Below are 22,260 nucleotides of genomic sequence, written 5' to 3' on the forward strand. Positions count from 1 at the left end.
TGCTCACTAACCACATGTTGAGTCAAAACATCAGGAGCAGAAAGGCGGCACAAATGCAGACGGTTTTAAATTCTCCGCTACCACGGAGCCATGGAAAAGAACGAAGGTAAGCTTTAGCTATGCTTTTATAAATAAAATTAGTCTTAATCGCAATTCGATCTATGGTATGATTTGTTTCGAACTAAACTTTCGAAGAAGGCCAGGCGGTCTCGCTTCGGCTTCAAAGGAAGGGAGAGAAGAAAGGGACCCGATCAGTGTGGAACTAGGTCAGTGCAGTGGGTCAGTCAAAAATAGCAACCTACATCTTTTCAATAGCTCTGTACAGGCCAAGTTGAAGGACGTTTATTCATTTCGACTCCAAATTCGTTCAATTATCGAATTTGAGCGGTCACAAGCGACTAACCGCGAAGATCGCACTGTTCACGCAACGATTGCGCAAAGTAACAAAGGCGGCAGGTTTCCCTGACCCGAACGAGGTCAACAATCTGGTAGCGGCAAACTGATCAAGACTTCAGGCGTGCCGGACGCAGGTCGATCGAGAGACCGCAATTAATTTAACATTTACTTTCCAGCCTAGAATCCCATAAATATGACCTACCCGATATTATAAGTTCCCAAGCAGTTATGTAATAAGGCACCATGCAGACCGGAACAGACACCGTCCCAGTACCCCAGGTGCCCGTCTGATCACGAATACCTTATTTCGGGGGTATTCTGATGCTTACATTATAAGGTTCTCATTGTAGTTCAGACTTTCGTGTAAGTGATATTATATAACACTAGCCATATGCACCATGCTAGAGGCAGGTACCATTCCACGAGAAATGACACTAGGCTGTGAAAATCACTGAAATTTCACACATCTGAAGAGGAACTGAATAAAATAAACGTTGCACCATATAGGGTTTATTTAGACTGATTATTCAGGTGCGGTCATTGGGATTAAGGGTTGATCATTTTAAAGTTTAGGCAAAAACTATATGCACTCCGAGTGTATACACATGGGTGCAACTCTGCCGACTACATGCCGGCAGCCGGTTTTTGGTTTCATCGGCTGCCGATGTTTTTGTTCCAGGAGAGGTTTTTTTTTTCATTTTAAATACTAAAAAAGCTGGACCCCAACTTTTGCCGGTTTTTGGAATTTTCCAGGTTGCACCCATGTATACAGGAATGATGAGTCTGTATACACTCCGGCAATGAAAAGCTCTGTTACAAATCTGTCGCCAATGAAATGCCCCCTAACAAGTCGTTAGGAAGTAGCCAATGAAAAATCAGTCTGACGTATGGACTTCCGCTAACTCTTTTTCGGAGTGTTGACAAATAATGTACAACCGTTTCTAGGTCGATACACACTCCAGGTGTGTTCCAAACTCCGACAATAAACTGCCGTGAAGCATCAATTTCGTGTGTGTGTTTGTTTTTGTCTGTGTTTCTTCCCAGCATACTTTGATACCATGAATCGAAAGTGAAGCGTACCTTCGCAAAATGGCATCGCCGAATGACGCTCCAAGTGTTGATGCGGTTCAGTGTTGAAAATGTGTTCTACGTCACAGCAAAGGCCGTGCAGCATCAGATTGTTTTTGTTTCTTTGTACTCTTATTATCAACTGCTCTGCGTTCCTATCGCAAAGTGGTGTCGAATGGCAAATTCGCTTCGCGACCGGAAGTTAAAGCCGGAGTGTATACAGTGGTCAGGTCTTGTATACACTCCGAGTGCGTATAGCCAGTGTGTAAAGTTTATTCAGATGTACTTTAAAAGTAACAAAAGAGGAAAAACCCTTGTGTTCCCAGTGTTTTCCCAGACTCGGGGGACAAAAGGTCAGTAGGAACTGAAATGAAAATACACTGTATGTATTGTTCTAAATGCCCTGGATACAGAAACATTGTTCTGTCAGAAAACCTCTTGCATGTAAACAAAATATTGGGCAGTTGACCAGCCAGTGGTCAGAATAATGGGTACTGATCAAAATAAGTATTGCATCAATGACCAAATAACACAATCTGAGAACAAAACTGATCGAAAGCCATGACTCAACAAGTTTCAGTATGTCAGAAGTTTCAAATAGTGGCATGGATGAAGTTGTTAAAATGTCTAAATAGTCCAAGTAGCTTTGAATTTGCATTGAGCTTGGATTATTCTTTCAAAAACAAATCTCATCTGTAAGCAATTTGTTTGTCAAAGCTTTAATGTAGTAGATTTCTTGTTCTGTGGTAATGGTATATATAGGTTGATTTGAATGTGACAATTTATTTTTATCCCTATCTCTTGGGCACCTTATTGTACTCATTTTTACTCGCAATGTTACATAAATTGCACTGTTAATGCATACGTGTGTGTTAATGACTTTAAGTCTCCGTGTGTGTGAATGAGTGTGTGTGCGCCTTGGGTCGCCTGTTGGTGAGACATGTGCGCGTTACAAATATTCGTGTTATTATTATTATTATATGAGTGTGCATGAGTTGTTAATGCGAAAGAATGTGTATGAGTGCGCCTTGAGTCGCCTTGTGGTGAGATATGTGCGCGTTATAAATTCTCGTATTATTATTATTATTATTATTATACGTACATCTAGCTGATGTGAATGCGTGGATTGTGAACCATAATTTGCATTGCAAAATAAGAAATTTCTTACTTATTTTTTTTTTTTTTTTTTTTTTCTTTCTTTATCAGGCATGGGAATTGTCCGCCGAAAGGCAAATTTCCGCCAAAATTTTTTTTGTTCCGCCGAAAATGCAAAAGTGTTCGCCGAAAAAATAAATGGGGGAGGCAAAAATGGTTCTAAAAACTGAATTTAATGGCAAACTTGGAGCTTAGATGACACCAAATTGCACCATTTGGGTTCTTTGGAGAAAACAAAAATCCGGGCTTTGGTGGGGGCATGACGAACCTCCCTAGGAGGGCTAGGCGCTTTGCGCCGGCGACTTTGCTATTACTTACAAATGTTCAGCCTTTTTTACTTTTTTCTATTCCCATGCCTGCTTTATGTGATTATATTTGTTTAAATTGTCTTCAGTAATGTCTTTCTCCCTTTCAGTTAATTTATACAATTGATTTATTTTTGTTTGACAACAGCCTTCAGAAAGCAAGTCCTTAGCCGCCTCTATGGGATATCAGACCCAACAGAGTCAGCAAAGGAGGAGTCTTCAGAAGACGTCAAATCTGAAGACGTCAAATCTGAAGACACCAAAGAGTCAACAGACAAGGATGAAGAAAAGAAAGATTATACACTTGTGAAATTAAAAGAAGAGACCACTGCCACTGAAAGTGAAAGTAAAAGTGAAAAAGACGAATCTGCAAAAAAGACAGACACGGAAAAAGAAGAAGTGTTGAAAGAAAGCAGTATCAATAAAGACATAGAGGATGTGAAAACTGACCACAGTAACAATAACGGAGATAGCAGCACCGTTGCCAATGACAACCACGACAAAAGTGTTAGTAGCAGCAAGGGCAACGCCACCCCCCGTACCACTCCCACAACCACCACCTCCCACCTCTACAGTGTTTTGATGGCTCCGCTTGATGGGCGAAGTCCTTACCGAGATCACAATTTGCGGTCCGCTTCTGATCAGGACACAGGTAATTATAAGTTGACACAAAGCCTAACATTGAAGTAAATGCTGTCTATATTTGGCCAGAAACAAAGGGAAGCGAGCGCTCTACTCTTAATAAAGAGAGCAGCTGTAAAGGGAATTATACGGAACCAGTCTCCTGGCACCTGAGAGAATAAGAAACATTGAAATGATTAAATCACTTTCATCCTTTGGGTGTCTGTTTGGTTAATGCTTCTTATTTTGTTTCCAGCAGCCGGGTGACGGGTTCTGCATAACTCTCATTTACTGTCTTTGTCTATACATATTTTTGTACATCCTTATGTTTCCAAGCTCTTGTCATTACCGCTCTAATTTTCTAGGTTATGATTAAATCTTACAGTTTCTGTTGCTCAGAAAGTGATGGAGGGTAGGGGGTGAAAAGAGAGAGGAACTCTGGAAGTGGGTACAGTGGAACCTTCAACAAGCTGAGAAAATCGGGTGTTTATAAAGGAGGTAGTCTTAAAATGGGGGTAAATTTACAGAGATTATGAACAGAAAATCTGAATAAGCAAGGTCTGAAAATGGAGGAAGTCTTAAATTGGGGGTCTTAAAAGGGGGGTTCCACTGTATTGAGATACCGGCACGGTTGGCCTAGTGGTAAGGCGTCCGCCCCGTGATCGGGAGGTCGTGGGTTCGAACCCCGGCCGGGTCATACCTAAGACTTTAACTCTTACCAGTTCGCTCCCTTACCTGTAGTTTTCCACTGACCAATTATCTAATTATCGGAAGAAAAAAATGGTTATTTTACATTGGATGGGTTGGACAGTGGATAAACTCATATGTTAGACACACTTTATGACAGAAACAAGCTGGTTTTTTGTTACAAGTTAGTTATAGGAATGCATTATTAGGCCAAAAAAATAAATAGTCTGTTAACGGTAATATAGGCCAAAAAAATAGGGTCGGTAGGTCGGGACTTTTTTTTTTTTTTCTCCCCAAAAACATATTTTTAAGTTATTTTTTTTATTTAATTATTTTTTTTTCTTCAAAAACCCATATTTTTAAGTTATTTTGCCAAAAAACAAAGGATTTTTTTTTCTTTTTTTTTCCCCCTCCAAATGCAAAAAAAAAGTCTGGGGTCGTGCGAACAAATAGGGTCGGTCGGGATACCGTAACAGACTATTTTTTTTTTTTTTTGCCTTAGGCATGCGTATGTCATGAAAAGTCCAACTTTGAAATTTGGGTGGGGGTATTCAGGTGACAATAACTTTTTTGTTTATCAGCAAAACTCAATAAAACTTTGCTATGTTATGTAAAATGAATGCCAAAACAGACTAGTAAGCAGCATATCTAAAATAAACTGAACACAAAAAAATGTCTTCTTTGTGTTTGTCACGTGTTCCAAAAAATGGGCGTACAAATTTAAAAAAAATTCATGTTGTCACCCCCATAACCTTTTTTACTTTTAAAGATAGCACAATTCTCTTTGCAAATATGAAAAGCTTACTCATTTTCCTTTCATTTGATATATAACTTTCTATATTTCATTTAGAATATGACCCCAGATAGCCACTCGGCAAGTAGGCACCAACAGCACTGTAAAATATGCCCTAAAACCCCCGAACTGGTAAGAGTTAAAATTGGCAATCTAGTGGCTGCTCCGCCTGGCGTCTGGCATTATGGGGTTAGTGCTAGGACTGGTTGGTCCGGTGTCAGAATAATGTGACTGGGTGAGACATGAAGCCTGTGCTGCGACTTCTGTCTTTTGTGTGGCGCACATTATATGTCAAAGCAGCACCGCCCTGATATGGCCCTTCGTGGTCAGCTGGGCATTAAGCAAACAAACAAACTGTATTGAGATAATTTGTTTGTTTCACAAGTAAACCACTGGTGAGGAGCTTAAAACTGTATTTGAATTCAAAAATTGATCCTGCCCAAACTTTTGATTATTTCTTCTGCTTGTTTAAAACCTGCATCGTATGCTGTTACTTTTGCAGACTCCAGCCAAAAGAAACGCATGCGGCTAGACAGCTCGTCAGAGAAAATCAAGTCAGAGAACGCAGCAGAGAGTGGAGATCATTCAGACACCAAAACCACAGTGAACACAAACAGTTCTGTCGGTATGGACCTGTCAAAGAACCAGAAGAAAAAGCAGAAGAAAAAGAAACGGAGAAACCTTCTCAACAGGATCGAAGTTCAAAGAGCTAAAGAGTTCATCTACTCTAGTGAAAATGAACAATAGTAAGTGTTTTGTGTGTTTGTTTTTTTGGTCTGTCCTCAAACTTTGCTTAAAAATAGGTTAAATTACATATTCTTACTCCGAATCACATAAAAGCATTGACGCAGTCTTACATGCTTAAGGTCTGAAAAGGCTACCCGTCTTAAACAATTTTAAAGGGGAGCAACCCAACACAAAAGTGTAAATACAGGCATGGTAATGACCATCTACCCGGGGAGTTACCTCCCGTCCGGGTTACGTGACGTCACTTCCCCTGTAAACACCACATGTCTTCATACGACATTTCAGCCTACAGCAGAGAGGTCGTCGAATTTTTGGCTCCGTGTGTGGCTGCGTGCTGGTGTTTGTAAGGACACCCACCGGCCTCCTAACCCGTCTTAACGGCTTGCCTTTACGTGTTTGGTGAGCTCTTTCCATTTTGGTCATTATTTTGACAAGAATGTTGTTGTAGTTGCTGACTTTTCGTCCGTTTTGCGGACTTGTAAAATTTTCAGTAACGCATTTTGGAGCCCCATGTTTGCTTGTCAGCTTAGCTGACGGCGAATGTGGCACGGCCTATGTTTTGGTTAGGTAAACCTTATTTTACCTCTTTACTTGCCTTCTGCTTTGTTAGTTGGTAAGCGCTTCCTTTTTTAGTCATTAGTTTGACAGGAAGTTCGTTGTAGTTGCTGAATTTTTCGTCCGTTTTGGACTTGTTAATTTCCAGTAACTCTCTGTTTTGCCGCCTGTTGTCTGTGTCAGCGCGTCTGACTGTGAGATAACATGGCTAGGTGTGTGTCATTGGTCTTTCAGACCATTGGTATTTGTTGTTGTTTCGTGCTAAGCTTGTATAACCGCTTTGTCCGTTACTTCTTCTGCCCCAAATGAATTTGGGGGGCAGTTTAGCACGTCTGTGACGTGTCTTGCTTCTTGCTTGCCCTCTCTTGGCATCGGAGCGCGGCGCTCTGGTGTCTATACTGCTTTGCTCTCTTTTTCCAGAGTTTCGCAGTTTGGGAGGGAAGATTGCAGCTTCACACGCCGTCTCCAGCGTTGTACTTCCGCCGGCGGCGGGTGACGGCCGCTCTTTGGCTTCCTGTCGGCCACGGCTTCCGGTCGCGGGCCTTCAGCTGCGTCTGCTGCCTCCTTGGGGGGCATGGACGGTAAGTCGAACTGCTCCACTGGCTCTCGTGAAGCCACCGGACGCTCTCTTTTGAGCAACAGTTCTTGGTCGCAGGCTCACTACCTGCAAACTTCCTGCCCGTCAGGATATGCTGCTCTTTCTAAGCCCGATCGTATAGCGAGTAGGGCTATGACTGAGCAATGGCGGCTTCCGCTTGCGGGAGTCGCGTTTCCGGGTTTACCCGGAGGCGAAGGTCAATCTGGCACACCCACGAAGGTCCCTGCTGGTGTCGACTGCAAAACTTCCTGCTAGTCAGGATATGCTGCTCTTTCTAGGCCTGATCGCACAGCGTGTACGGCCGTGACTGAGCAATGGCGGCTTCCGCTTGCGGGAGTCGCGTTTCCGGGTTTACCCGGAGGCGAAGGTCAATCTGGCACACCCACGAAGGTCCCTGCTGGTGTCGACTGCAAAACTTCCTGCTAGTCAGGATATGCTGCTCTTTCTAGGCCTGATCGCACAGCGTGTACGGCCGTGACTGAGCAAGGGCGGCTTCCGCTTGCGGGAGTAGCGTTTCTGGGTTTTCCCGGAAGCGAAGGTCAATCTGGCACACCCACGAAGGTCCCTGCTGGTGTCGACTGTGGACTGGCCTTCGGGCCACCGGGCTTCCAGCCCAAGTCCTCGCAGCAGACGCTGCCGCTGTATGCGGCTTCATCCGTTGCTTAATCTTCTGCTCTTTCTAAGCCTGTTTGCATCGCGTGCACGGCTATGAATAGGCAAGGGCGGCTTCCGTTTTCGGGAGTCGCGCTTCCGGGTTTTCCCGAAAACGAAGGTCCTCCATCCCGTGCACTCACAGAGGTCATGGCTGGGGTTGACCGTTGACTGGCCTTCGGGTGTTCTGGCCTCGGCCTTAGTCATCGCAACAGGCGTTTCCGTTTATGCGGCTTCGTCCGTTGCTTTGCCGGCTCCGCCCGGAGTGGCCGTTTCTCCTCCTGCTGCTCCTTTACGGAGGCAGTGAGTGAGGAACAGGATACGTCCTACGGACATCCGGACAGTCGTCATTCCGGTTTACTGGGAGCATAGGTCTTCCTTTGCGATTACACTGTGTGTCTCTACTGGAGTTGACCGCGGACTAGCCTACGGGCGTTCGGTCTTCTGTCCTCAGTCCACGCAACATTTGCTTCCGCATTGTGCGGTTTTGTCTGTTGCGTTTCCGGCTTTGTCCGGATGCATTGTTCTCCTTCCTAACACTGTTAGCGAAGTGAGGAACTTCGGCTGGCCTATGGGCATGCAGGCTTTCAGCCTCGGCCGGGACGGTAGTCACTTCACTGGTCGGGTGTTGCGTCTACTGTCTATTCAGTTCTGGTGGCTTCGGATGTTACCTCCTCTTTGTCTTACCCTCTTATGGGAGGGGTGAGACAGGACGGTTTCCGGTTGAACGGGTTTCCGGTTTTCCGGTTATCCTGTTCAGTAGCTTTCCACTTGCAACTGTGACTTCGGTCAGTGTCAGTTCTCTGGGCTATTCTGTTATACAGTCTTTAGCCAGAGACCAGACACGTTCTGTCGAATCTCTCGGCTTCTCTCGAGGCCTCGATGGAGATTACTTCCAGAGTTTTTATGGAGGGACATTGGCTTCCTCTTTGGTTGCATTCAGCGATGTCTGACTTCCGTTCCGCGAAGGAGGAGTTTTTCCTACTTCCGGTTTGATAGTCACCTTCAATGTGGGTACCATCTTCCGCAGGTTTTGGCTGGCCATCTCCTACCGGAAGTGGTATCCACGGGTTCCGGTTCTGCTACTCGGTTTTCACGGGTCAGTTCCGGAACACGCGCAGCCTCGGCTGTCTTCGGCTACTCAGGCTTCGTCTTTTGTTTCTTCCTGTCATAGGAAGTTCCCTTGGCTGAAGCTGGGTCGGAGTTTGCTGGCGTCTTTGCTCTTCCGCGTACACCTTAATGGGAACGCAGGAACTTAGAGGAATTTGGACGTCAGTTTTTGGAATTTGCCTCTTTTTCGGAGATGATCGTCAGAGCGCTCTCGCGCTCTTTCCTGGAGTCACTGAACATTTCACGCTTAGTGTGTGTCAGGACTCTGATGGCATCTCCACTCGTTCAGCCTGGCTAGGGCGAACGAGGAACAAAGAGGCTGTCCTCCCTTCACCTCGCTTTACAGTCGGGTGTAGGGAGGACTTGTTTCTCTCGCATGCTCAGGTCTCTGAGCAGGCTAGGAGGGACAATTGGGCTTTGATCGGAGTAGAGGGATCTGCTTTTTGAACTTTGGTGTTGTTACCAGAAAGAAAAGTAGATCCCGTGGGTTAGAGATCAGCGGATCTCTGACTTCTCTCTACAAGGGTTAAAGCAGAGCTAGCCTCCTCACGGGAAGCAGGCTCAGGCCTCGGGATTTTTTCAGCAGGCGGCCAATGGGCAGTCTCTGTCTGATTGTCGAGAATTAGATCACCTTTGGGCAGGGAGAAGGGCAGCCCTAGCAGCAAGCCTCTCTCCCCTAGGAAGTGCCCCCGATCACACACCCCCCTCCGCCCTCCACTTTGGTGATGGCGGGGCGGGTCTTCTCCTTGCAAGTTTTCATTGGATGGTCTCTGTACACAGCCAATAGTTTGTGGGAGTGGTGAGGTCGGGGGACTCCCATTGATCTAATGAGTGCATATTTGTTTATGCGTCAGCCGATCCTTTCACAGTGATCTAGGCCCATCAGCTCGAGCACCCGCTGAGGTCTCTTCTGGTCGGTGCTAGCGCTGTCCTTCGGTTTTACAGCTTCAGTCCTCAGTTGTGTAACAGCAGTTCAGCCACGGGCTGCTGCAGTGGCACTTCCGGTTTTACCGGAGAGGTTGTTTCTTTCACAGACGCTTCATAGGTACGTCTGAGTTTCGGAACAGCGGCTGACCTTAGGGCATCCAGGGTTTTTAGCCTCGGCTGGTGCAACAGCCATTCCACCTGTGGGCGGGATGGTTGTTGTTTTCCCTGTTCTTGTGGCTTCGGACTTCGACTTTCTTTCCTTTATTTCATCTTAGGCAGGAGATGAGATAGGACGATTTCCGTTTGAGTGGGGCTGCTGTTTTCAGGCTTCCCCGTTCTTCTCAGTTTGCCACAAGCTGCTGGACTTGGTCCTGGGCGTCTTTCGCAGAGTCTGACTCCGTCTTTCTCTAGCGATCAGACGTGTTCTGGTGTTTCGTCCAAACTTAAGTTGCGCTTGAGTTGGCCTCGGAAGTAACATTCAGATTTTCCTGAGGGGACATTGTCTTTGGCAATGCATGTTGGAGGAGTCATTCTTTGTGGCTTATCTCCTCTCTCAGGTTTTTGGCTACGAAGTTTACTTGGGGTTTTTGAATTTCCTTCATTTACCTTCAAGCAGACTGTTCTGGCTTTTAGTCATTTTGTTTTGGGTCACCGGTCACTTCAGCAGCAGTCGTCCGCTACAGCTGCTTCCAGTTTCGGCCGGAAGTAAGAGGTTCACTGGCTAGTGCACAGGCTACTGTCACGTCCGGTTCGAGCTTCGACTTACGTCAGCAGTCGTCCGCGACAGCTGCTTCCAGCTTCGGCCGGAAGTAAGAGGTTCACCAGCTAGTGCACAGGCTACTGTCACGTTCGGTTCGAACTTCGACTTATGTCAGCAGTCGTCCGCTACAGCTGCTTCCAGTTTCGGCCGGAAGTAAGGGGTTCACTGGCTAGTGTACAGGTTACTGTCACGTCCGGTTCGAGCTTCGACTTACGTCAGCAGTCGTCCGCGACAGCTGCTTCCAGCTTCGGCCGGAAGTAAGAGGTTCACCGGCTAGTGCACAGGCTACTGTCACGCCCGGTTCGAGCTTCGACTTATGTCAGCAGTCGTCCGCGACAGCTGCTTCCAGTTTCGGCCGGAAGTAAGAGGTTCACCGACTTGGGCTTCACGCCATTCCTTAAGTTTGATTACTTTGGCGTGATCGTCTTATGGTCGCCGCGAGGTTTGTCCCTCACCTCACTGATCGGACTACCTTACGCATAGATCGTTTTTCGGTGCATGTGCATTTCCTTCCATCCGAAAGGGGGGGGGGGGGGGGGGCAGCTTGTCTTTCCCTCTCTACTCGGCTCAGCTTTATCCAAGGCTGGGTTCTCTTTCTGGGTCGCTTGGTCCAGGAGATTGGAAGAAGTGCTGGGCACACATTTCTGGCTCTCTGATGTCGTCTTTCGCAACTTTTGCCTGAGAGACATCACGACTGTCAATCAGGATAGTTCTCAGGTCCTTTTCTGCTTTTTGGCAGCGGGCCAGTTCCTGGCAAGGGTTAGAGTGAGTTAGTTTTTCTTTCTCACTGGGCCCTTTTCCTGACCTTTTGGCAGCAGGCCAGGGTTTCGGCAAGGTTTTTAGGGTGAGTTAGATTTTTCTTTCCCACCGCCTTGTTGAAGCTATCTGCTTTTATGTGATTCGGAGTAAGAATATGTAATTTAATCGAAAATTTTTAAGTAAATTTTCATTTCATTAATATACTTACCCGAATCACATAGTGTATGCCCTCCCGCCAACCCCGCATATGATTTTTTGAGTCTATTAAGTCGTATGAAGACATGTGGTGTTTACAGGGGAAGTGACGTCACGTAACCCGGACGGGAGGTAACTCCCCGGGTAGATGGTCATTACCATGCCTGTATTTACACTTTTGTGTTGGGTTGCTCCCCTTTAAAATTGTTTCAGACGGGTAGCCTTTTCAGACCTTAAGCATGTAAGACTGCGTCAATGCTTTTATGTGATTCGGGTAAGTATATTAATGAAATGAAAATTTACTTAAAAATTTTCGATTTACTCTGTCTGTCTAACCTGAAGAACAATCTTCACTAGCACTTTGTTCTTCCTGGAACATTTTTAAAGCTTCATATTAATTGAAGGGAAATAACCAATTCGTACCAGTTTGGTCCCTTAGCTACGTTCTCTGAAGCAATTTCAGAATGTGTGATACATGTAACAGAATCATTCACAAAACAGGACCAATTTTGAAGATGATTGTCTGCGCAGATTTACCAGGAAAATATAAAGGTACATGTATTAGTACTATTACTTTATTTTATATTTTACTTTTTGCACAAATAAATTGTGAATGAGTATTGACTATTGTTCGTTACTGAATCAAAAGATGAGCATTTTGTTTTGTCGCTGCAAGTAGCTTGGAGTTGGAGTTGGAATGCAAAAGAAATTCAGTTGCATGTGTTCTTTTCTTTTTGCAGTAGTGTAGAAAAATTGCGCACCATGATAGAGGATGTGACAGAATTTCTGGATGCCATATGGGATGTCTACTGTAGTGAAGGTAAGATTACTCTTTTTTTATAAGCACAAATTAAAAGCTAGGATTCTTTATTTTTACAGGTTGGCTTCCTCTCTCTATCTCTCTTTCTTTGGTCTCTCTCTACCTTACTTGATCTCACTTCCCTATCATCCTCTCTCTCATCCTCTCTCCCTCTTCCTCTATCTTTCTTGATCTCTCCCTCCCATCTCATCCTCTCTTCTCTCTTTCCCTTCTTGTCTCTCCCTTCCTCTGCCTCCTCCCCCCCCCCCCCTTCTCTCTCTCTCTATGAGTGCTGGTAGATCATGTGGTTTTTTTTGGTTTTATGTGTGCATTGTTCTCTCATCATTTTACAAAGAAAAACATGCACATTTTGAGCTAGTGAATGATTCTTTATAAGGTCTGTTTCTTCTTCAAAACTTATTAACATCATCAGCCCAGAATGGCCTAACATTCCAGGGGAAAAAGGATCTCTTGCTAGCTAGTTCAAGCCGCATAGTTTATATACTATGTGTATGTTACGCAGTGTCCGATCGATATGACCCCATTTACTCCGTCACTGCGGAGGGCTGACCGTGCACCCAAAAGCGGACTCTACCAGATGGGTATTTTTTGGAAGCTTGGGGCCTGCCGAACATAAAAATCGATGTTAACAAGAATTGTAATTCAATCAAGTTGGTGTTTTAATGAAACAGATCCTGTGATTGGTCAGAATGCCCCAACTCATTAAAAATTACTGGTCATTAATTGTCGATGAACACTCGAGGCGCATTGATACAACCTCAACTAGTCTCGGTTAGCTTTGAGAGTCATTTTACAAGTAGGAAATATGAAGGCCAACGAAATACCGAGACCATAAGTTATGCGAAGGGATGACGTCGAATACGTGACGTAAGTTGATGCATGAATTCTTCCGGACTACGTCAGTCAATTCCAAAGATCGCTTTTGTGATGAAAAGAATTTGTTTTAGAGTTTGCTGTCCAGAAACCCATCAAAAAAGAAGGGAAAATGTATACGTGAAAGAAAAAAAATTCCAGGAGCAGAGCACTTGATAAGATACAGAGACATATTTCTTGGGACTTGACCCTTGTAGGTAGGTGGGCTGAAAGTAGTGTGCGAACAGAACAGAACCAATTCTGTCTGTTTACAACCGCAGGAAAGAGATCGTTGTCAGATTGAATTACAATAACATTAACATGCTTCCATTTGAAACTTATCGGTCGTCATGGTGGATTGACGCCCCAAGCTTCCAAAAAATACCCATCTGGTAGAGTCCGCTTTCAGGTGTACGATCAGCCCTCTGGCGTGTTGGAGTAATTTCTTCAGAAAATATACGCATGGGATGTTACGATTTGTTGAGACAAAGATTGTTTGTGTAAATTGCCGAAGGTCATGTGAGTTTCGCTTGAGATCACGGGAGTTTGGTAAACACGCTTGCTCAACAACCACTGCAGGCCATTACCATTGTATTGTGGCTCCGTTCAGATTTTCAAAAGAATAAGCCATTATATCGAGCAGACACTGCATAACATACACATCGGAGTCAGTTATTTGCTTGGAAATCCTGACAGAGTTATATCCGAACATCATCTATTTGCATCAATTTTCAAACTCCCTCCCTTTTAAGATCAGATTTTCTCAGAATGTTTAGATGTTTAAAGAGGGGTCCCACTGTACATCGACACGTTTTTCTCTCCAGCCCGGTTGAAAGGAGAGAGTGTGGAGGAGGATGGGTACAAAGTAGCAGCAGTGCTCAAATGTTTGAGCGCCTCTGGTGAGGGGAGCTGGAGAGACCTACAGCTGCTGAGCAGAGCCAAGTCCGTCCTGGTGCTGCGCAGCAAAAACCTTGCTGCATCCACTATCGCTAGAGTGGAAAACGAGCTAGGTTATGACACAGGTAAGGGTGAAAGTTTCAATATATATGAGTGCGCCTTGAGTCGCCTTGTGGTGAGATATGTGCGCGTTATAAATTCTCGTATTATTATTATTATTATTATATGTGTATGTTGAGGTGAAAGTGCACAAGAACTATTTTAGGAACAGCTTTCTACACTACTCATCATAAAAAAACCATACAGAGGGCAGATCTTTCTGATGAGGCTGTTGATTGTAATTTTTTACCAAGTATATCATTGAAAAGGCTATTAATTCCCCTACCTTGTTAAAAAAACAGATTGAGTTTACATGACGTAGTGTCAATACAGTGGAACCTACAACACAGACACCCCCCAAAATCAAATTCGCAAAATCAATGTTCCCGCGATAAAAAATCAGAACAACTAAATCGAAACATGTTTAGCATGTCCATAGACAGAACAATCAAATCTGCATCCAAATCAGTCAGTTTTGTTCACATATCTTGTCTAACATGGACGCTATGGCATGCTGAGCGGTGTAGGTGTCAATCCTCTCAGCAGGCATAAAAGGCAGTTTTTAGCGGGTAATGAGACAAAAAATGGTACATTTGAGTAACTCTCAAACGCATTGCCTTCACACTTTCGGAGAAGGCAATGCACTTACAAACACTCTGCACTTACATGAAGAAACATTAGTTCTTAGATTGTCTTTCTTATGTTCATTTACCTTTAATATGGAAACTATGAAGTAAGAGCATTATATGTAAGGGATAGTTAGAATAGATGTCTATATCTGAACATTTTGTGTTATTTTTAATTATATTATGTGGGTATGACGTCACAGGTCCGTGACCACGCCTACCCTCAAAAATGGCGTTTTTTGATGGTATGATTCACTTTCAACCGTCAAAACGGTGACTTAAACTGAATGATATTTTACATTTTTTACATCAAAAAGTTTATTTGGTGTCTTTCCTAACAGTTCATACACATTTCATTCAAATCTGCCGTGCAGTTAGGCTGATCTAGAGTGTAAAAGAGAGCGACCACAATCCTGGAAAACGGCAAAAAGTCCTGGGTTTTTATGCTGTTTTTGCTGGGTAGCTGCAGTTGATATGCAATAAATCTAACACTACAAACAGCAGCCTCTCCAAATTTCACAGAACGTTGACAAACCTTATCTGTATATGTTCCAGTACTTAGAGCAAACAAAACTCGAGAAGGGACGTTGTAACGTTTTTCCGTTCAAAATTTATAACACAATTTCTGAAATGCAAGGCCTCCTGGTGCTCCTATGTGTTGCACGCAAACAATCTTTTCACTTGCTGTTTAACACCTTCCAATTACTTGATAGTTTACTCAGAAATATTTACTCTGCTGCCTGCGGTAAAGCTGATAGTGCCGGTTTTTGCAACAAAGTGTTTTTTTCCGAAGTGCATTTTTGTTTAAATCGGAGCTACTTTGCCTTAAAATTGCGTATAGCTGCTGCCACTTTTGGGTACCTAGAAAGGTTGTTTCAGAGACTGTCAAATGAAATCAAATTTGCCTGGGAGTACCGACTGAGCATTAATATCATAGAATTAAGTGTCTTTTTCTGAACTCCCTCTGCCAGTTTAGAATTCAAGATAGTGTGTGTATAATTTGTATTTTTATCCGCTTTGTGGTTTGTAAATCTGTTTTATTTCTGTATTTCAGATATACGCACCTTTATTGTTCGGATGCTGAAGTTCTGGATGGACCATGTTGTGACCAAGGCCTGACAGTGAAACATCAATTTGCAGTGATCTCTCTGTGTACTTGCAAGAACATTGAAATCAAAGGAAACAACCACATGTAGCAAATCAAAGGCAGTGTTTCAAGTTTTCTTGTGCTTGGTATTCTCAAAAATTAGAAACGGAAAGACTGCTAACGTTCTAATTTAAGAATAAAAAACCAAGAAAGGTTACATTTATTTAAAGACAAAACAACACTTTCTTAAGAACCTACATCTAACGACCTTTAATTTGGACAAACAAGAGACACGAAAGAAAAATTAAAGAAATGTTGCTTGGACTTATCTTAGAATGTGCACAAGAAGGTCGTAGAAATGACAAGACAATTGCCAATGACAAGTCATTGTCTTGTCGTTACTACAACAATCTTGGGCACGTTCTAAGACAAGTCAAAGCAACATTTATCTGTATTTTTCTGTCGTGTCTCTTGTTTGTCCGCTTTAAAGGCCGTTAGGTATTGGTGCTTGTGAACTCATTGTTTTCACTTGAATTAAACCGCAATAAATGTTTCTTGTTTTTACATTTAGTCAAGTTTTGACTAAATGTTTTAACATAGAGGGGGAATCGAGACGAGGGTCATGATGTATGTGTCTGTCTGTCTGTGCGTGTGTGTGTGTAGAGCAATTCAGACCAAACTACTGGACCGATCTTTATGAAATTTTACATGAGAGTTCCTGGGAATGATATCCCCGGACGTTTTTTTCTTTTTTTCGATAAATACTTTTGATGACGTCATATCCGGCTTTTTGTAAAAGTTGAGGCGGCACTGTCACACCCTCATTTTTCAAACAAATTGATTGAAATTTTTGTAAAGCAATCTTCGACGAAGGCCGGACTTCGGTATTGCGTTTCAGCTTGGTGGCTTAAAAATTAATCAATGACTTTAGTCATTAAAAATCTGAAAATTGTAATTAAATTATTTTTTTTATAAAACGATGCAAATTTACGTTCATCTTATTCTTCATCATTTTCTGATTCCAAAAACATATAAATATGTTATATTTGGATTAAAAACAAGCTCTGAAAATTAAAAATATAAAAATTATGATCAAAATTAAATTTCCAAAATCGATTTAAAAACAATTTCATCTTATTCCTTGTCGGTTCCTGATTCCAAAAACATAGATAAGATATGTTTGGATTAAAAACACGCTCAGAAAGTTAAAACGAAGAGAGGTACAGAAAAGCGTGCTATGCAGCACAGCGAAACCACTACCACGCTGAACAGGCTCGTCAGTTTCACTCCGTTATGCACAAGCGGCGGACTACGGTCATTGTGAAAAAATGCAGTGCGTTCAGTTTCATTCTGTGAGTTCCACAGCTTGACTAAATGTAGTAATTTCGCCTTACGCGACTTGTTTTATTCTTGGAATTTTCACTGAAAATGTCCAGGAAAAAAAAGAAGTTTGTAGAGGTTATTTTCTTGCTAATGTGGCTGTGAAGCAATTTAGAATGTAACATTATTTTTATTGAATTATATGCAGCAATTGGAAATCTATAAATAGAGATAGTTTGTTAGATAAGGGGAAACAACTGGCCAACATCCTCTTCATGTCGTCTGCTTCTTTGAGCCAAAAGTTTTATTTGCTATGAATACTCATTGATGCTGTCATAAACTGTGAACTATGCGAAAGGAAATGGAATTCTGTGTGTAACGAAAATGAATAATCGATGTTGAACAGAAATGTTTGTAGTTTGGTCTGAAGCACCTTTATGTGCGTTGCAACAATCTGCACGTCCAACAGAAGTATCAACGGCAACCATTTCAAGAGGGGTAGTAACATGTGGATCAGAGTTTAGTAAAAAAAAAATTTAAAAATTTAAAGCGAGTGTTCATACCTTTTTTTCTGCCAAAGGGTCAGCTGTAATGTTTAATTCGTTGCTGTATAAATTTAATTTTGTTGTGTTTCATTGCGGCTGTGCGAGCAGAAACACAAATAGTGTCAAGCATTTCTAGCAGTCGATCATGTGGAATAGGCTGTGCAGGTCATTTGTTTATCCCATGAACCCTACGTTTTCTTGTGGTCTAAAAGGTCAGTACAACAAACTCTTCCATTCTTTATTTTAGGGGTTGCATTATTTGAAAGAAGGGAATATTTTTGCACAAAATATTGCATGAATATGGCTAATAATAGGGGAAAGTGTAAGTGACAATAAATATATTAATTAGAACACTAATTTTCTTCTGGTCGTAAATCAAAATTGCCTAGTAGCTCGTGTCTTTTCCTTCAGGAAGAATGAATTCCCATGATTGTTTTCCTTCCCAAGAGGTATGACACTTCCGGATATTTTGGAGATATGGAACTCTGCCTCTGATTAGGATTGTTGGTGCTGACTTCATTGCTACTTTGTTTTGTTGAACGATATTATTCTGAAGGTCTAAATTATTTGAAAGAAGGTTGAATGCTTTTGTGAATTTTTATAAAAAGAGATTTTTGTCCCAAAAAACAATGCACTGATGTGGTCTTTATCTGCCCAGAGAAAATATGCGTCAGTAAACAGTTTAATCAATGTCACATTTTAGACACAATGTAAATATTTTTAAATAGAATGTTGAAAGGGACTTATTCTTGGTCTTAAATAACTTCCACGAATCATTCTTTTGTTACTGCTGTTCTTCCTATTGAGATTACATGTTGGTTGTGTTTCTGATAGCTTTCATTTAAATAGAGTAATGGCTACAGTAATGGTACCAACAGGCCATATTACTTTCCATTGGATGGTGTATGCTTTCCCTCTTTTTTGAGTGCGACAAGCCAACATGCTTTTTGTTATCACACCGTTTTGAAAGTATTGAGGAAATGTGTGGATACGAATGCAGTTAACCCCTGTACATGTATATGTTTGCAGGTGTGTGCATTTGTGTCAGAGAGTGCATGTGTGTGGGGTAGAAAGAGAGATTGTGTGTGTGTGTGTGTGTGTGTGTGTGTGTGTGTGTGTGTGTGTGTGTGTGTGTGCGTGAAAGAGACAGTATGCATGCTTATATTTAATATTTTTTTATCTGCCATTTTAACATGCTTATTGCAGTTTCGCTTCATTGTATTTCATATTTCAATTGATATTTCGATTCTTCAGAATTTGCTTCATTTTCCTTATTTATTTTTGTATCATGTTTGCACTGAGTTCGTACAGGGTTCAGTGATAATTTTTAGTTGTTAATATAGGGTGGATTCTCTAGTTTAGGCTTATGTGTTGCTTTACATATTTTGTCAATTTTATTTGTTTACATCAGTCCACATTATGGAATTGTTGTCTGTGCTGACAGATCAGAACAAAATAAGTTCTCAACAAAGAGAAATGTTACACAAAAAAAGACTAAAAATAGAATAGCAATACACATGGAGGGATAATACCATTGTGCTTTGCACCAAAAACTCACAGGTATTTGCCATGTGGTCTTGATTCTGCTGCCTAATTTCGTTCTGTTTATTCCAAGATATTGTCATCAACATTATTAGCTCTTGCAGAAACTTGAGTTATCCTCTAAACTTTAAGACGATTTTAGAAACTCAATGATACGCTGTCATTCCTGGTTCTGCTGTTGTCGCTTCCTTTTTAGCCATTTGCTAAAATATGGTGTTTAGAATTTAACCAGGAAAGAATGGTGTAAAGTTTTAGACATGTACTGTAAAATGTTTAGTGATGATATAAGCGTGTGTTATTTGAAACACGCAAACAAATTAGTTCACAGGCGTAGTAATTTTAGCATGAGTTGTACAGTAAACTTTGAAAAATGTATGTTTGTTTCAGTATCATATTTTAGAATGTTCATTTTTGTATTGTATTGTACATTTTCAAACTGCTCTTGCTTTACAGAATGTATCTGGCAGTGTTACCTGTTGTATGAGTATAAAATAGTTTATTATTTGTAAATGTATTACTTATTACTATTAGTGCTTAAAATGTGGACTCTTTTTAAGTCTTACATTTTGAACGTGCTTACTACCAAGTGCCATATTTCATAGTGTGATTAATTTTTTTCTTTACAACATTGTTCATTTTTTGTGTTGTATTTGTGTGCCATATTGTCATGCTGTACGTGTGTAACGGTTCAGTCATTTGTATAGCATGTACATTTACTGAGATTTTTCTTGAGGGAATGTGTTGTGCCATAATTTTAATGCTGCTTTGCGTTTTATGCATACATATATAATGGTGGATGGAAGACACACTGATTGATGATGCAACACAAAAACCAGCTCAGAAGATGTGTACTATGAGATTAAATCTATTTTTTAATTTGTATGTGCCATGTTGATTCGAATTGAAATGTTATTTCAACATTTTAAGCTTTGTTCCCTCTTGATTTAAATTAAGGGTGAAAGATTGCATTTACATTCTAAAAAGCATAACATCTTAGAACAGTAATTTGCTGACACATGTTTTTCAAAGAATGTATTGAGAAACTAGATGAATACCCGCTTCGCAGGGTACGGCTTTGCCGGGAAGAAGTCGAGCTGAAACCCCCCGCGGGTTAGGGGGAAGAATTTACCCGATGCTCCCCAGCATGTCGTAAGAGGCGACTAATGGATTCTGTTTCTCCTTTTACCCTTGTTAAGTGTTTCTTGTATAGAATATAGTCAATGTTTGTAAAGATTTTAGTCAAGCAGTATGTAAGAAATATTAAGTCCTTTGTACTGGAAACTTGCATTCTCCCAGTAAGGTAATATATTGTACTACGTTGCAAGCCCCTGGAGCAATTTTTTGATTAGTGCTTTTGTGAACAAGAAACAATTAACAAGTGGCTCTATCCCATCTCCCCCCCTTTCCCCGTCGCGATATAACCTTCGTGGTTGAAAACGACGTTAAACACCAAATAAAGAAAGAAAGAAAGTCGAGCTGAATACCCGGCTGCGCCAGGGACCCGGCTGTGCTGGGTGTACGCCGGTTTCGCCGGAGCACCGCACAAAGGAAGGGAGATAAACGCGCAAAACACTGGAGAAGAGTAAAAATAGTATAACGGGAATATGGATTGAGCGTTGTTGACAGTGACCTTCTAAAAATAGAAACGGGAATGTAGATTGACGCCACACGAAGGAAGGGAGATAAACGCTGAAAAACACTGGAGAAAATAAGGAAGAGTTACTGGGAATGGGTCCAGAGAAAAACCAAAATCGGTTCAGCGCTGCGCGCTGAGAGCACGTGTTGAAATATCTCATCGAGCAGGTTGTGTCCGGGGTCTACCTGAATATGCCCACCAAATTTGAAACAGATCCGTCGAGAACCTTGGGCGTGCATCGCGGACACACACACACACACACAGACAGACACAAGTCGTATATATATAGATAGAAGGCTTTGATTTTTTAGGTTTGACAGACAACAAAAGAAAATTAAGAAAACCTTACAAAAGTAAACTAGAAATATGTCAAGCAGTGGCTTGTTTCATAGATCTTCTTCTTCGGCGTTCCAGGTTTCATAGATCTATAAATATATACTTGTCTGTGTGGTGTTGCAGTCATGTACATGTATTAACAATTAATACAACCTGTTCAAAATGATAAAATATGTTCCTTCATGTTATCACGAAACTCTAAGAGAGCCGAAATCTGTATGGCATTTATTTTAGCCTAAGGAGGAGTTATATATCATCATTCATTTATAAATATTTAAATTAAGGGTGAAAGATTGCATTTAAATTCTAAAAAAAGCATAACATCTTAGAACAGCAATTTGCTGACACATGTTTTTCAAAGAATGTATTGAGAAAAGGCTTTGATTTTTTAGGTTTGACAGACAACAAAAGAAAATTAAGAAAACCTTACAAAAGTAAACTAGAAATATGTCAAGCAGTGGCTTGTTTCATAGATCTATAAATATATACTTGTCTGTGTGGTGTTGCAGTCATGTATGTGTATTAACAATTTAATACAACCTGTTGAAAATTATAAAATATGTTCCTTCATGTTATCACGAAACTCAGAAGAGACCCGAAATCTGTATGGCATTTATTTTAGCCTAAGGAGTTATATATCATCATTCATTTATAAATATTTTCAACTTTATTCCTGTGGGCTTTTTTCAGAGGGGGTGACCTTTACCCAAGAACAGCATCTTTTTTATTGAATCAGCTGATTATATCTTGCTACATGTATTACATCTTATTGTGAGAAACGGATGCTATTTAGATGCAAGTGGTTTGGGAGAATGTTGCGTGATATGTACGGGTTGGGTGGTAGCAAAAATTCAACTCCAAATTATGTGGATTCTCCAACTCCATCACTGAATGTATCACAAAAGCTTGAAATGTTTTTTTTACAAAAGCTGTAGTATGAATACCTGCAAGGCAGACCTTATACCAAAATCTATTTGTTAGATCGGATAATCACTTTAATTGATGAATAGATTATTGTAATGAACTGCATCAAATATAGAAACATTTGAAAGTGCAGGCATTTCAACTTCAATGTGAGATAAATAAACTTGAAAAGTTATTGTGTGTAACTTTTGTGTCTGAAAAATAGAAATGTTGAAGGTATGCCTGTATAATTGCATGCACTGGTATCCT

The 22,260-nt window shown here is 41.6% G+C and overlaps 1 protein-coding gene across 2 annotated transcripts; it reads left to right on the plus strand.

Moving 5' to 3' along the window:
• LOC138966911 (protein FAM133-like) lies at window positions 1-22,186 on the plus strand. Of its 2 annotated transcripts, XR_011455790.1 has the most exons (7): window positions 1-106; window positions 3,073-3,576; window positions 5,528-5,771; window positions 12,068-12,147; window positions 13,824-14,021; window positions 15,676-21,134; window positions 21,166-22,186. XR_011455790.1 is itself a non-coding variant. In XM_070339308.1 (6 exons), exons 1-6 carry the CDS (start codon window positions 91-93, stop codon window positions 15,738-15,740), a joined length of 1,107 nt encoding a protein of 368 aa, XP_070195409.1. In that variant the 5' UTR covers window positions 1-90; the 3' UTR covers window positions 15,741-22,186. The 2 variants fall into 2 exon arrangements, 1 of the variants encoding a protein (XP_070195409.1); XM_070339308.1 differs by having other exon boundaries at window positions 15,676-22,186.
• Window positions 22,187-22,260: the final 74 nt, after the last annotated feature.

Source organism: Littorina saxatilis, linkage group LG5 (assembly GCF_037325665.1).
Source record: "Littorina saxatilis isolate snail1 linkage group LG5, US_GU_Lsax_2.0, whole genome shotgun sequence".
Lineage (NCBI taxonomy): Eukaryota > Metazoa > Mollusca > Gastropoda > Littorinimorpha > Littorinidae > Littorina > Littorina saxatilis.